The sequence below is a fragment of the Dama dama genome, chromosome 2 (genome assembly GCF_033118175.1).
Source record: "Dama dama isolate Ldn47 chromosome 2, ASM3311817v1, whole genome shotgun sequence".
Taxonomy (NCBI): domain Eukaryota; kingdom Metazoa; phylum Chordata; class Mammalia; order Artiodactyla; family Cervidae; genus Dama; species Dama dama.
In genome coordinates this window covers 22,467,170-22,483,748 of record NC_083682.1, presented here as the reverse complement: position 1 = coordinate 22,483,748, position 16,579 = coordinate 22,467,170, and the positions used below count along the sequence as shown (strand labels likewise).

General features: G+C 48.1%; 1 protein-coding gene across 2 annotated transcripts; it reads right to left on the bottom strand.

Moving 5' to 3' along the window:
• Window positions 1-637: 637 nt before the first annotated feature.
• HEPACAM (hepatic and glial cell adhesion molecule) lies at window positions 638-16,247 on the bottom strand. Of its 2 annotated transcripts, none has more exons than XM_061157741.1 (7): window positions 16,112-16,247; window positions 5,403-5,744; window positions 4,200-4,481; window positions 3,804-3,903; window positions 2,450-2,679; window positions 2,237-2,307; window positions 638-1,035 (listed from the first exon to the last, which is right to left on the bottom strand). In XM_061157741.1, exons 1-7 carry the CDS (start codon window positions 16,194-16,196, stop codon window positions 733-735), a joined length of 1,413 nt encoding a protein of 470 aa, XP_061013724.1. In that variant the 5' UTR covers window positions 16,197-16,247; the 3' UTR covers window positions 638-732. The 2 variants fall into 2 exon arrangements, with proteins under 2 accessions (XP_061013724.1, XP_061013723.1); XM_061157740.1 differs by having other exon boundaries at window positions 2,606-2,679.
• Between the last annotated feature and the right edge of the window lie 332 nt (window positions 16,248-16,579).

Below are 16,579 nucleotides of genomic sequence, written 5' to 3'. Positions count from 1 at the left end.
CTAGGGACCAGAGATGAAAAGAATGCTGGGCACGATGCTGAGGGGAGGCTTTGGAGGAGGCCACGCCTGGGAGGCTTGAATCCTTTGCTCTGGCTAGACCCGGGTTGGGGGGGTGGCGGGGGGCGTGGCAAAGAAATGCCCTTGAGCTCCTCCCTGGCCAGGTAGGTACCCAGGTCCCAGATGCCTGAGAAGGGTGCCCCAAGGTCCTGTCTTCACAGTGATTTTCTGGACTCCCTCGTAGTTGAGGACAGTTGTACCTTTGAGGCAAGTGGCCTCTCTAATCTGGACTTGCCGAGGAAGTTCCCCAGGAACCGGGAGTTCGTTCCTGGATAGCAAGGGCAGAGGGTGGGTGGGAAGCATAAATGCGCCCTAGGAAGGACACAGGATAGTCATCGGGGTTAGGTTACTGATGTTAGTTTCCATAAGCCTCTCCGGGGACTGGGCCGTAAATTTAATAATCTATATGGTCCTAAGAGGGCACAACCCACACCCACTGAGAACACAGCCAGTGATCAGGGAGCAAACGCACCCCGATTTCACAATCTGGTCCACCCTCCGCCATTCCCGCCTAGTCCCCGGACTCCGCAGGCTCACAGTGGTCCCCGCGCCCTATCCTCTTGCCCCGCGGGACCTCGCCTAATCCCTCGCCCCTCGCGGGCCGCAGCCCCGCTGCCCCGCCCTCCCCTGGACATGGGCCTCGGTGTGCGGGCGCCTCCGGGGACCCCAGGAGGCTCAAGCGCTGATCTCCACCGGCCCCGTCTCGTCTTGCTCGCGGATCAGGTGCACGCCGGCAGTCCGCAGTGTGCGCGAGGCGCTGCGCGAGCTGCCAGGCGATCCGGGGGCCCGGGGAGGGGAAGAGTGCGTCCGGCCGGTGGCGGGGGAGCGCGCCGGGGAGCGCGGGTAGCGGCGGGCGGAGCGGATGGGTAGCCCGGGCGACCGCCCCGGCACGGCCGGGGACACGGAGTAGCCGGGCGGGCCGGGCTCCGTCGCGCTCCGAGGCTCCTGGGCGGGGTTCTCCTCGGGCTCCGGCGAGTCCTGCAAAGACAGTTGCCAGGAGGGGTCAGCGGACAGCTGGCCAGGGCTGGGAGCAGGCCCGGTGTTCCAGGGCCCTGGGAATACCGAGGTGAAAGAGACACAGCCCCCTTCACACTCTGATCTCCTGGAAGGCTGCAGACCTAGGTCTGGTTTCTCTTGTAACATAGGACACAAAGCTGTGGTTTTTCCAGTGGTCATGTATCGCTGCAAGAGTTGGACTATAAAGAAAGCTGAGCGCTGAAGAATTGATGCTTTTGAACTGTGGTGTTGGAGAAGACGCTTGAGAGTCACTTGGACTGCAAGGAGAGCCAACCAGTCCATCCTAAAGGAAATCAGTCCTGAATATTCATTGGAAGGACTGATGCTGAAGCTGAAACTCCAATACTTTGCCCACCTGATGGGAAGAGATGACTCATTGGAAAAGACCCTGATGCTGGGAAAGATTGAGGGCAGGAGGAGAAGGGGATGCCAGAGGATGAGATGGTTGGATGGTGTCATCTACTCAATGGACATGAGTTTGAGCAAGCTCCAGGAGTTGGTGATGGCCAGGGAAGCCTGGCGTGCTGCAGTCCATGGGGTGGCAAAGAGTCAGACATGACTGAGCGACTGAACTGAACTGAAGGACACTTAGCATGGTGCCTGGCACATAATAGGTGCTCATTAAATGTTGAAATGCATTAAACTGAGTGCTTTGACCACGTATTCTCCACTTTCCACCTGCCTTGGACAGCGTGGTACAGAGTTGGTTGTGGAATAGTTGGGAAATCACCAGAAGCCCCATGTCCAGAGATCTGGGTTTGAAGGCTAGTACTGCCACCAGTTGGAGAAGGAAATGGCAACCCACTCTGGTATTCTTGCCTGGAGAATTTCATGGATGGAGGAGCCTGGAAGGCTACAGTCCATGCGGTTGCAAAGAGCTGGACACAACTAAGTGACTAACACACAGACACACACCACCACCGATTTACTTGTTTGATTCTGGACAAGTCATTTTACTGTATTTTATTATAAAAAATAATAAAATAGGGTAAAATTATTTTTACCCTATTTTTCTCATCTCTCAAGTGTGGGTGACAGAAATATTTCTCAGGGTTGTTCTGAGTCCTAGAAAGGGATGTCAGCATAGCGGGGCTATGGTACCACCAGAACGTGGCAGGGGCTGATGGGGTGTTCGTGGGGCACTCAGCCCGGAGCTACTCACCTTGTCTTTCAGGATGTAGAGTGCCATGGGGTTCTTCCTTTCCTGCTCTCCGCTTCGTGGGATGGTGTCTGCTGCACAGGGCAAAGAAGAGGGCGGCTGGCGCAGGTCCAGAACCCTTTCCACCAGCCAGCACCTACACTCTTTGCTTCCCAGTGGCCAGTCGGGGTCCCGCCACAACCTCCACCAAAGGATTTGTCATCCCCAGGGTCCTACCTCGGGTGCTCCTCTCCCAGCTCTGCAGTCTTCGTGCAGTTGGTGGAGGAAGGGGCCCTGCAGAGCTGGCTTCCTTGTCGCCCAGATCTGCCTTTTCCCAGCAGCCCACTGCTCTGAGTGACGATGGGACGGGTGAGTGGGCGGCTGGGAGCTCACCTTCTGGTTTCAGGCGGTCATCACTCTGATCCATATACTCCATGGAGTTTTGCTTCTCCAGCTTCCTCTTCTTCCTGCAAATCAACCCAGCATCTGGTGAACACAGCTGTTGAGTGTGAGCAGAAGTTCTGGGCGTGGGGACACAGTGGGGCAGTATCTGATGGCCATCAATGAGGCCGTGTAATAGGAAGATGGGCTGGGTGTGGTGGGATGGGATATATCCCATCTAGGTTTGCAGCCTGAGTCTGGCCCTGGCATTGTGACCGTGGGCAAGTCACTTAACTCATCTGAGTCCAGAGTCAGTATCTGTAAACTGCAGAGAATCACACTGTAAGATAATCACTCTGAAAGGTAGTGCGCTAACCACAAATACAGTGCTTGGTTCACAGAAGGTGATGTGCAAGTGAAACCGTTATTAACAATGCTGGGATTGTTGGGGTTGTGAGGAATTACAGGATGTAATTCCATATACAATGCATGCAATGGTAAGATGGATCTCCTAGGAAGAGCTTTGGGCCCTGGGAGGAAAGGCATTTAAAGAGACTAAGAAGAGGGGACTTCCTTGGTGGTCTGGTGGTTAAGACTTTGCCTTCCAATGCAGAGGGTGTAGGTTCAATCCCTGGTCGGAGAGCTTAAGATCCCACATGCCTTACAGCCAAAAAACCAAAACATAAAACAGAAGCAATATTGTAACAAGTTCAATAAAGACTTTAAAAATGGTCCACATTAAAAAAAATATAGTTCATTTTTTTTTTTTTTAATAAATAAAGAGACCAAGAGGAGCTTAGTGGTGGTCCAGTGAATGTTTAAGAATCCGCCTTGCCATGATGGGGACACGATTTCGAACTCTGGTCTGGGAAGATCCCACATGCCACGGGGCAACTAAGCCCATGTGCCACAACTACTGAGTCCATGGGTGCAACTACCAAGCCCCTGCCCCCTAGAGCCCATGCTCTGCAACAAGAGAAGCCACCACAAAGAGAAGCCCACCCACTGAAACTACAGAGTATCCCCCCACTCACTGCAACTAGGGAAAGCCCATGTGCAGCAATGAAGACCCAGTACAGCCAAAAATAAATACAAATAAACAAATCATTTTAAAAGAGAGAGAGAGACAGAGACTAAGCAAAGAACGGAACTCTGGGCTGGAGTGGGTGGAAGGATTCGGATACTCAGGGAGGGGAACTTGGAGAGTTACCCAGACTTTTTGGAAGGTTTCCAGCAGGCGCAGACAGTCACCAAGGTCACAAGGAGGAAGATGCCTCCTGTGGACAAGATGATGTAGAGCGAGCTTCTTCCTAGAGAGAGAGAGGGAGGCAGAGAGGTGGGAGAGGTTTCGGGGTAAGTGGTGGGTGTGGGGAGGAGAGAGCTTCCTGGGGCCGAAGGAAGAGAAAAGGAGCCCCAGGCAGCAGGGCTGGCCAGTGGTGGACTTTCCCCGGAGCTCACTTCCCAACGATGCTGTCCTCCAGGGAGACCTGGCCCATCTCCGCCTCTCTCCCACCCGGGGGGCACTCTGTCTGGGATGTCCTCAGCCTCTCGTGGGCACCTGCCTCTCAGGGTGGTGGGTCCCCAGGGTGGGCAGCGGGAGACTCACGGTACACGGTGATCTTGACGGGTGGGCTGCGGCCCTGGCTGATGGGGTTCTCCACCACACAACTGTACAGGTCGTCGTCCTCCATGAGAACGCGCGTGATGGTGAGCACCTTTTGGTCTGGGGACAGGAGCATCCGGGAGTCGTTGAGGAGGGGCTTGCCGTCCTTCAGCCAGGTGTAGCTGGGTTTGGTGCCGTTCTCGTGCGAGCAGTTCAGGGTGAAGGCCTCGCTGAGCTCCAGCACCGTGGTTGATGCTACTAACACCTGCGGCCTTGAAATGGGCACTGAGCCCGGGGATGGGGGAGCCTGTGAGCCAGCGGCCAAAAAGCATCTCCCTTCCCCTTCTTAACTGTCCACCTTCCAGCTCGATCTGTGGTCTTCAGAGGTCTCAGTATAGCGCTTTACCACCACCCACCCACCCCCACCCACCCATCCATCCATCCATCCATCCATCCATTTATTCATTTATTTACCCACTATTTATTGAGCACCTAATTGAGCACAGGGGATACAATGCAGAACAAGACAGCCATGGTCCCTGCCCTTCTGGATCTTCCCTTTCTTTCTTCTCAAATACCTTTCCGAGATGTCTTAAGCTGACCAGCCTGGAAAATATTTTCACTGGGCTAAGTTTAGGTCTGTGCGTTCTAAGTCCTTGCAACCCCATGGACTGTAGCCTGCCCGGCTCCTCTGTCCGTGGGCTTCTCCAGGCAAGAGTACTGGAGTGGGTTGCCATTTCCTTCTCCAGGGGGTCTTCCTGACCCAGGGATTGAACCCAGGTCTCCTGAGGCTCCTGCATTGCAGGTGGATTCTTTACTGCTGAGACACAAGGGAAGCCCCAAATAGGTTCAGATATTGACTCTATCACTTACTAGTTGTGTGGACTTGGTCAAATTATTCAACCTCCTTGTTCCTCAGTTTTCTCATCTCTTGAAACAGGGCCAATGACATTAACTATCCCTACATTATTATAAGCATTAAATGAGTCAATATAGGCAAAAACTTACAATCATTTCTGGCTCACAGTAAGCACCCTATACATGTTAGCTGTGGTCTATCTGCCAGTCTCTAAGGTCCAGTTGGCTCACTCTCTGCTCCCCACTGGCTCTTGTGTGGGTTTTCCTGGGGTCTAGCTAGGGTACCGGGTGGACCCTAGCCCCCACCCCAGCTGCTGGCACTCACTCCTCCCTTGCCCGAGACTTTACCATCTACAGTGAGGTTGATGGTCTTCTCCCCGGTGAAAGTGTCATCCGTGATGGAGATCTCGACCTCATAGGTGCCCTCATCGGCCAGTTGCAGGTCGCTGAGAAGCAGGGAGCCGTTCTCGAAGAGGCGGATGCGGTCTCGATAGTCAGGCCGCAGGGTGCCAATGACCTCGGTGCCGATGGACTGAACGACGGTCACTGGCTTGTCCCGTTTCAGCTGCCACTTGACCACGGGCTTGTCGCTGCTGGTGCTGCTATACTGCACGGAGAGCAGGGCGGCCTTCCCCACCGTGCCGTGGATCAGGCGCACCGGGCTGGTGATGTTCACCCCTGTCAGGGGCTCTGTGAACAGAAGCCCACAGCGAGAGGGCAATGTCAGGCCTTGGCTCCTTACCCCCTTCTCATCTCTGAGTCCTCTGGTCTCTCCATGCCTCACCACGCTGGACTCTTCCCTTCCTAACAGTTCTTCCTTTTTTCCAAGCCAAAAGGCAGTGAAATGAAAAGGTGAGTTGTGCAGATTGAAGCAAATTTAATTTAATAAACATATCCAACCCATTTTGGGAACAAGTGCTTTGTTAGGTAGTGAGCTCCCCGTCTTTAGAAGTAATCAAGGAAAGGCCAATTGAATGTTCATTCCCCTCCCTGTGCTTTCATTTTCTCCTTTGGATAATGAGGTAGTAGGACCAGATAACCTGCAACCTGACATTGCAATCCTGACATTCTGTCATCATGTGTCAAGAATGTTATAATCATAAAACCTTAGGTGTGGAAGACACTACTGCAATGATGAAAGCCACCGTATTCATGAATATTATATACTTGTCATGGGGGGCGGGGAGTTAGAATGGACAAAACCAAGTATTTTTAAATTTTCCTATTAAAGGTATTTTTGTTCCCACAAAACCCTACGTAAATTGAAAAGAAATGAAACTCAGTTCTAGCTCACTTGATTTAGTCAAAGAGGAGGTGAGGACCTGAGTCCTGTCCTTCCCAGGGTCTTGGTGTGCTGCTGGGGAATCTCTATGGCTCTGTGTGTCAGACCGAAATCTGCTTGACCTCATGATCCTTCAGATTTCTCCAGCTCTTGGTTTCTGGGGTTATTTAGATGGGATTTCCTGCCTCGCAGGTGCTAGGTCCCAGGCTTGGTTTGACTTAGAAACACAAGGTTTCAAACTTCCCCGAACAGGCAAATAGGGTTTGGTGTAGGTGACTCGAAGTGGCTCTGGAAAAAATCAGTGAGCTTCATTAAGGGCCAGGATGGGAACATCTACCCCGCTTCTCAGGACCCAGTCTGAAGCAGTGGGGTCAACACATGAGGGTGATGTATGCAGAACCACCCTGGGATTTAGCAACCTCAAGCTCCTAGGTTCTTATATCTTCTTTCCAGGAGGCTGGGCTATGACAGTCCCAGCCCCAAGGAAAAGTGGAATGGATTCCCTCCCTACTTCTGTCTTCTCGGACCCTCCCTTGAGTTTCTCCTGCTCTCTCTTCTACTCTGTCTCGTCCCATATAAGGTCTTAGTAGTGCTGTGGGGATGCCTTTCCCCCTTCAAGTTTGCTCTTTCTACCAATTTGTTTATTTATTTTTGCTGCATCATGCAATATGTGGGATCTTAGTTCCCTGACCAGGGATTGAACCAGGGTCTCCTGCAGTGGAAGCACGGAGTCCCAACCCTGGACTGCCAGAGAAGTCCCTCTTTCTACCAGTGTAAATTTGATCCTTTTGGGGACTTTCTCTGGTGATCCAGTGGCTAAAATCTCCCATTCTCAATGGAAGGGGCCTGTGTTCAATCCCTGGTTGAGGAACTAGATCCTGCCTGCCAACTAAGACCTGGCACAGTCAAATAAATAAATATTTAAAAAACAAAAATAAACATGATTCTTTTGGATAAAACCTTTGCAGAAGTTACTGCATATGGATCACCCTCGGCCTCCCCCTCCTCTTGGTGGGTGCCTTCCACGTGTCTGCAAACGAATATCGCCCCTGAGTCACAGGGGTGTATGTAGGCATGTTCAGAAGTGGAGGGAGCAGTCTTTCCCGGGCATTTTTGCTGAGCAAACACTGTTTCCCAAAATCTAGCCAAAATTGGAGTTGGTTTTAAGGTCAGGGTCCCACAACTTTCAAGGGACATAGAGAACTAGGACAGGTGCCAAGGAAGGACACAGAAGCGGGGAAATGGCTAACAGTGCAAATAAAAGGAACTAAAACTCTTCAACCTTGAGAAACGATTAACTTAATCATCGTCCTCAAGTCTCGGAAGCATCGTTAGGTAGAAAAGTCTCCGTTCCCACTGGAGGCTGAACAGAAGGAAATTGACCTCGCTGCAAGATGTCCCTGCCAACTTAAACAGCCACACTGGACCAGGGAGGTGGCCCTCGTCAACTAGGATTTAAACCTGCTGTGACATCAAAGAATGTCAAGATTTAACTATAAGAATGTACCTGCCAATAGCCTTGGGGACCCTTAATAGTCACTTCCTTAAACCATCATCTGTTCATTTTTATATGCCCTTTGTGGTGGGCAAAGATTTTCTATTACCAGTATTTGCCTTAAATTTACCTTTTAAACATATCAGTGAGAGGGGTTTCCCTGGTGGTCCAGTGGCTAAGACTCCTCTCTCCCAATACAGGGGGCCTGGGTTTGATCCCTGGGTCGGGAAGATGCCCTGGAGGAGGGCATGGTAACCCACTCCAGTATTCTTGCCTGGAGAATCCCCATGGACAGAGGAGCCTGGTGGGCTACAGTCCATGGTGTTGCAAAGAATCGGACACGACTGAGCGACTAAACACGGCACAGCACAGGGAACTAGATCCCATGTGCCACAACTAAGAGTTCGCATGTCACAGCTAAGAGTTTGCATGTGGCAACTAGTGATTTCACATGCTGCAACTAAGACCCGGCGCAGCCAAATGTTGTTCAGTCGCCAGTGTGTCTGGCTCTTTGTGACCCCATGGACTGCTGCAAGCCAGGCTTCCCTGTCCTTCACCATCTCCCAGAGTTTACCCAGATTAGTGTCTAATGGAGTCAGTGATGCTATCTATCCATCTCAAAAGCATTCATGAGATACTGTAAAACATGTTACACCTAATCCACACTCTATGACACCCTGGACTGCAGTTATGTCCCTTTTTAACTGAAGGGCTTTTTGTTTTGTTTGGATCTGTCTCTATAGGAAGTCCCTCCGTCCCTTGGGCTAGTATAAATACCCTTATTTGGGCTTTCTCCAATTCTATTATTTCTTTTTTGAGGTGTGGTGACCAGAACTGCATACAATAACCCAAAGGCAGCACACAGCATGGTTTTATTTTCTTGCTGGCCGCACTCCACAGCACGAGGGGCCTTAGTTCCCCAGCCAGGAAGTGAATCCACATCCCCTGCCTTGGAAGGCAGAGTCTTAACCACTGGACTGCTGGGGGAAGTCCCATACATCACGGTTTTCTAAAAGCAAAAAATACTACTTTCCGCTTTTCATTTTTATTATTCTGAACAAATTAATAATAATGAACATTAAATGCTCTGAGAAAACAAGCCCCCTTCTCTGCCCCTATTGTAGAGGAGCTTCACTGTTGGGGTCACTGTGTTAGAGTTTTCTCTTGTTACTACGTTGAGGCCTACGAAAGTGTGAACTCATTTTAAGTGTCAATCACTTAGGAATATAAGGGAAAATCAGGGTACAGAAATTGTGAAGAGGGCCCTTGGGATCCAGGAAGAGAAGGGTAGCTTTTTTCCTACCCTGTAAAGAAAGCAAATGTTCAGTAACATGTACCTAGCTAATAAGTGTAAAGATAGCACACAGAGATACACCATGTTTTGGATAGGAGTAATCATTAATGTTAAGCTGTCAATTCTCCAAAGCTGGCTTATAAATTTATTACAATACTGATAAAAATCCCAAGAGATTTATCCTTGGCACAACAATAGACAAGTATATCAACAGAACAGAATGAAGAGTCCAAAAACAGACTTAAACATGATAGCTTGACTTTTTATTTTTGCTGTGAGGGTTGTGGGATCTTAGTTCCCCAACCAGAGACTGAATCCATGATACCTGCAGTGGAAACCTGGAGTCCTAACCACTGAACCACTGGTGGCATGCAGTGAAGTGCAGAAAGGATTTTTTTTTAATAAATAGTGCTGGGCCACGTTGGAATAAAAATGAATTTTGGTCCTCACCTCACATCTCACACACATACCAATTCTAGGTAGATTGTAGATCTAAATGTGAAAGGTAAAACAATGTTTTAAAAAGAAAACATAGGAGAGTATCTTTGTGACTTGAGGACAGACAAAGATTTTTCGACAGGACACAAAGGTACCTGTAAAAGATGAAAATGATACATTGGACAATAAAATTAAGAGCTTCTGTTCATCAAGAGACATCATTAAGAGAATGAAAGGCAAACTGCACAGTGGGAGATGGCCTTCCCAGGTGGCACCAGCTGTAGAGAATCTGCCTGCCAGACTTCCCTGGTAGCACAGTGGGAAAGAACCTGCCTGCCAACGCAGGGGACACAGGTTCGATTCCTGGTCCGGGAAGATTTCACATGCCTCGGAGCAACTAAAACTGGGTGCCACAACTACTGAGCCCGCACTTCAGAGCCTGAGCTCTGCAACAAGAGAAGCCACAACAGTGAGAAGCCTGAGCACCACAACTAGAGAAAGCCCTTGCACAGCAACAAAGATCCAGTGCAACCAGAAATAAATAAAATTAAAAAAAAAAAAAAAAAAAAAAGAATCTGCCTGCCAATGCAGGAGACAAAAAAGATATGGGTTTGATCCATGGGTCGGGAAGATCCCCTGGAGGAGGGCATAGCAACCCAATTCAGTGTTCTTGCTTGGAGAATCCCATGGACAGAGGAGACTGGTGGGCTACAGTCCATAGGGTTGCACAGAGTCGACACAACTGAAGCGATTTAGCACACACACACACACACACACACACAGAGGGAGACAGTTATAATACATATATCCTATAAATGACTCGTATCCAACATATATATTTTAAACTTCTACAAATTACCACTTTTAAAAAAATCCAGGAAACTCAATAGAAAATGGGCAAAAGATTTGGATCAGGTATTTCACATAAAAGGATTTTCTTTTTTTTTTTTTCATTTATTTTTATTAGTTGGAGGCTAATTACTTTACAATATTGTAGTGGTTTTTGCTATACATTGACATGAATCAGCCATGGATTTACATTAAAAGGATTTTCAAATAGCTAATAAGTATATGAAAAAGACACAACTGCATTCATCACCATAGATTTGCGATTTTAAACCATAATTTCATGCCACCTCATACTAGGATCGCTAAAATGAAAAATAGAAGATTCAGTTATTGGTGAATATATGGAAAGAACATCTGAACTCTCAGTCAGGGCTGGTGGGAATGTAGCTTGATACAACCACTTCTGAAAACTCTGGCTATGTCTACTAAGCCTAACTGCACACACATAACTCGGCAAATTCTACTCCTGGGTATATCTGTTCACCAAAAGACAACTACTAGAATGTTTTTAACAATTCTGTTCATAAAGGCCCAAACTGTTAACAACCAAAGTGTCTATCAAAATTGAATAGGTGAACAAATTTTTGGTATATTTTTATGATGGAATACTATATAGCACTGAGATCAAACAAGTTACAATTTCAACAACAACATGCATGAATCTTACACATTTGGTGTTCAGTGAAAGAAACCAGGCTTAAAAGAGTGCATAGATATAACTCCACTTTTATGAAGTTCAAAGACACACAAAATTAATCTGTGTTAGAAATTAGTACACCACTGTGACCCTGGGGGGAAGAAAATAGTAACGATATAGTAAGGAGGTACTTCTCAGGTGCTGAAATGTTCTTTTCCATGACCTTGGAGGCTAATTAAATGGATTTATTCACTTTTAAAGGTTCATAAAACTGTATCCTTATGTAAAATTGCATGTTCCTGTATATAATTCTCAATTGCAATTAAGAAAAAATACAGCACCTAAAATATGGAAGGTGATCTTAGAACTCAGAGTGGAACCTAGGCAAGGAACTTCTTCCTAATGAGAGCCTAGAGGATGGACTGGCTCTAGGATCCCAGAGAGTAACAGCTTGCAAATCAGATTATCTAGGTGTATGGCATGTTGTTTTTATGATTGTAATTAGTATTCTAGCCTCTAGAAAAACTGTGTTTGAATGTCCCAGGAATAAGGCTGTGATGAATTTAGGGAAGCCTCCTTAGTTCATCTGCGGTTCAGAGCACTAAGGACTAAGTCTACTTGCCTGAGGCAAGTAAGGTGGTTGCTGCCGTAAGGGAGTATTGTTGCTATTCAGTCGCTCAGTCTTGTCTGACTCTCTGCGACCCCATGGTCTGCAGCAGGCCAGGCTTCCCTGTCCATCACCAACTCCTGGAGCTTGCGCAAACTCATGTCCACTGAGTCGGTGATGCCGTCCAACCATCCCATCCTCTGTTGCCCGCCTTCTCCTCCTGCTCTCAATCTTTCCCAGCATCAGGGTCTTTTCCAATGAGTCGGCTCTTTGCATCAGGCGGTCAGAGTATTGGAGTTTCAACTTCAACATCAGTCCTTCCTATGAATATTCAGGGTTGATTTCCTTGATGGCAAGGGATTAAGGCAGATCTCTGGGAGCCAGAGTCATAGGATCCAGGCCACCCTTTTAGTGCCAGCCTTAAAGCTATGTCTCCCAGCCTCCCTTGCAGTTGAGTATGGCTGTGTCACTACTGATTTCTACCCAATAGTACTAGTAAAAGTGGTAGGTTCCACTTATAGGCTGGTGTACTTCTTCTTTTGTTTTTCCCTTAATCCTCTACCTAAAAGAAATAGAGATAAATCTCAGACTGACCATTGGAAACACATGTGAAAGTTGATAGCGCTCCATGAGCTTGGTCTCTGGAAAACCTCATGGAACAGTCTTTGTTCATACCAGACCTTGCTTGAAATGGTACCAGCTACTCCAGGGTTAATGCCAGGAGAACTTAAATGTTGGAATTTATTTGTCACAGAAGCTGACATTTTCCTAATAGATTGAGGATGGCAGAAATTCCTCATAGAATCTTAGCCTTTATTGCTATTGAGTCCACAGCAGTACAATGGCCTGACCCCACACTTACCTCTTACCTATCTTAGTTTGTAACTAATATCTTATTAGCGTAGTTTATATTTAGAATTTTTTCTTATACATTTTTTTTTGTGGCCATGCAGCATGTGGGATTTTAGTTCCTGGACCTGGGATTGAACCCGTGCCCCCTGCAGCAGAAGCATGGAGTCTTAACCATTGAACCACCAGGGAAGCCCCTTGTTAAATAATACTCAATTACACTGTCTCTCACAGAAGTTCCTTTTGTTTCTGCCTAATCACAGTGACTGACAAGATCCTTCCATAATTTTTTTCTTTACCATGGGATGACCTGAAAAGCTTAAGGACACCTCTGATTTGTACATGTCACTGTACATTTCCTACTCCCAGTTCCCTGTCTCCATACCATCAGCTCTCATTTCCTCCATTCATTGTAATGTCCACTGACACTGCTCTCACTAAGGCTAATGGTAACCTCTTTATGGCCACATCAGGTGGGCTCTTTTAGGTCCTTATTACACTAGGCTCCTGGATACATTTGATGTGGACTCTCTGGGAATATCCCGACTCCCTTCACTTTCTGGACACCACAGTCTTCAAGATCTCCCTCTGTATCTCTGATTGTTCCACGTCTCCTCAATGGGCTTTTGTTCTCTGCTCTCCTCTGCAAATCTTGGGATTCCTCAGATTCACACAGGCTTAGAGAATGAACTTATGCTTGCTGGGGGGGAGGGATAGTTAGGGAGTTTGATCAACATGTACACACTGCTATATTTAAAATGAATAACCAACAAGGATCTACTGCATTGCACAGGAAACTCTACTCAATGATATGTGGTAGCCTGGGTGGGAGGGGAGTTTGTGGGAGAATGGATACATGAATATGTATGGCCCAATCCCTCCACTGAAGCTATCACAACATTGTTAACTGGCTATACTCCAACAAAAAATAAAAAAGTTTGCATTGGTTTTAAAAAAAAGTCTTGGGGTTCCTCAGTGTTCCATTTTCAGCGCATTTGCTCCTGTAAGGTGGTATTTCTTTATTCTTACTGTTTTAAATCTCACCTCTTAGCTGACAGCTTCCAAATACCTCTTCCCAATCCTCCAGTTTTAGGTTGTTCAACATTTCCCCACAAATGTCTCACAGCCATTTCAACCTCAACATGAGTAACACTAATCATTATATCTCCCAATCTTGCCCATTTTTAAATTTAATGTTTCACACAGAAACCCTACCTCCTTCCCTAGATTCTTTAACTTCCTATCAATCACTAGGTCCTGATTTTCCCTCCAAAATATTATCTCAATATCCTTCCCTCCCTCTCTCTTTATTCTAATTCCAGCCTTGTTCATTTCTCTCTTGAACTATTGCAGTAGCTTTTTTACGGGTTGAATTGTGCCCCCTAAAATTTATGTCTTGAAGTCCTAATCCCAAGTATCTCAATGTGTGTGTACTCAGTCACTTCAAATGTGTCTGACTCTTTGCGACCCTGTGGACTGTCGCCTGCCAGGCTCCTCTGTCCACGGAATTCTTCAGGCAAGAATACTCGAGTGGGTTGCCATTTTCTGCTCCAGGGGATCTTCCTGACTCAGGGATCAAACCCACAATCTCTCATGTCTCCTGCATTGGCAAGTGGATTCTTTACCACTGAGCCACTTGGGAAGCCCTACGTATCTCAGAATGTGACCTTATTTGGCATTGGGGTCATTGTCAAGGTAACAAGCTAATACTGGAGGGAGTGGGCCCCCAATCTAAGATGAAAATGAAAGTGTTAATTGCTCAGTTGTGTCTGACTCTTTGCGACCCCATGGACTGTAGTCCGTCAGGCTCCTCTGTCAATGGAACTTTCCAGGCAAGAATACTGGAGTGCATTGCCATTTCCTTCTCTAAGGGATCTTCCCCACCCAGGGATTGAATCTGGGTCTTCTGCACTGCAGGCAGATTCTTAACTGTCTGAGCCACCAGGGAAGCCCAATTGAAGATGACTGGTGTCCTTATAAAATGAAGAAATTGAATATACACACAAGCACGGGGAGAATGCCATGTGAAGATTAAAGTTAACCTGTCACAGTCAAGGAACTACCCAAAGACAGCAGAGAGGCCTAGAGTAGAACCCTGCCTAGCGCCTTCAGGGGTTGTACAGCCTTCCCGCCACCTTGATCTTGAAATTTTATCCTCTGGAACTGTGAAACAACGCACATCTGTTGTTGAAGTCATCCATTTTGTGGTTCCACCAAATGGATAAGGGATATAGGCTTCCTTTCCCATCTTGCCTCCAGTTTTGCCTCTAACGCCTCTGCGCAGAGTGAGCGATCTCTGGCCCTGCTGGTTCCCAGACTGAAAACCATTCCATGCCCTCCCGGTGACCATTGTTTGCAAATTACCTTCCAATTTCCTTAGCAAGGTTTACATATCTCACCGAACTCCATTCACTCTTTCCTCTCCAGGAGTGACTGACTGGGCTGCTCCTAACACGTGATACCATTTCAAGCTGTTGACCTTGGCCCATTTTCCTAACTATGATGCTCACTCCCACACCTACCTGTTTTTCTCATCCTTTAAAATTCAGTGCAGACACTCCCAAGTAACTTCCCCTGATATTCCCCTACTCGTATCCTGTACCACCAGCACCAGCTTCCTGACGGTGTAGGTGACCTCTCTCTGCCTCTCTGACTCATAGTAGTTTCTGTATTTTATTAAAATGGTTTCTGCATCTATTTGCCCAATGAAACTGTAAATTCCTAGGCTCTCTGGAATAGTTTGTGTGTGTGCATATGCGTGTGTGCTCAATCCCTCAGCCATATCTGGCTCTTAGTGACCCCCTGGACTGTAGCCTGCCAGTCTCCTCTGTCCATGGAATTTTCCAGGCAAGAATACTGGAGTGGGCTGTCATTTCCTACTCCAGGGGCTCTTTCTGATCCAGGGATCGAACCCGAGTCTCTTGCATCTCCTGCATTGGCAGGCGGATTCTTTACCACTGAGCCACCTGAGAACCCTGTGTGTATGTGTGTGTGTGTGTGTGTGCGCACATGCGTGTATTGAATAAGCACATGTATTGAAAATCAGATCATTTCTCCAAGGAGCTGGTAGGGGGCAGTACAGAAGATAGGTGTCTCTGGTGTGCCTGAGTTATGGATAGGTTGGTGTTACTGTCCCAAGCCGGGAGACTCATTATCTCCAAAGCTTCTTTCATCTCCCTTGCTGTTTTACACCCAGAGAAGCCAGGGTCGGGGGTTGAGGAGGCACAAAACCAAGATTTCCCCACCCCTCCAAGCCCCACCATAATCCCGACTGCGAATTATAAAGAATGCCCGACGGGCCCACGCCAACAAGACGTCCCATAAGCAATGGCTCGTTGCCCTCCATCTAACGTACTGAATGCCGTGGGAGCTCCAAAGTCATGCAGGCTTTGGGGGCTGGGGGGCAGGGGCCAGGCAGGAGGCACACAGAATGAAGAAATACATTCAACACGAATGCCTGAATTCACTGAGGCGCTTCCCACGGTGGCTGGGCATTCTCCCCTCCTCCCGCCCCAGAGGCGTTCTGGCCCTCAGCTCCCCCCTCCCTCTCCTTTGAAAGCCCCGGGTCCCTTCTGCAGACCCCGTCCTACCCTCCGGTTCTCCTACCTGTCTGGATCAGAAGCAGGTAGACAAAAGGAGCAAGGCGCCGTGCACTGAAGGCCCTGGACGGGGCTTCCCTTTCTCTCTTCATTTTGGGTGGCGTTCTCCAGCTCTGGCGCAGACAATTAGCATGATTTCTCCACTCCGGGCACGTCCCTTTGTACCACTCGGAGTTTCTCTGCCCGGACACAACCCTGCCAAGTTCCCTCTGAATACACAGAGGTCTGTGTGTTGCTGGACTTGTTCTTGCCTCTCTTTCAGACCTGGCATTTTCTGGTTTCAAAACCCTGCATCCCGGCTTGGGAAGAGGGTATCTGCTTGGAAGACCCTCTCCAGCACAGCTTCCAGTCTGAGGGGTCCCAGCAGTTCTTCACCTGCCTGAGCTGAACCCCACTGCCCGGGGGAGATGAGAATATGGGCTCAGGGAGGGAACTGGGATCCACACTAAACTGGACCTTGTGTGTCCCAGCAAGT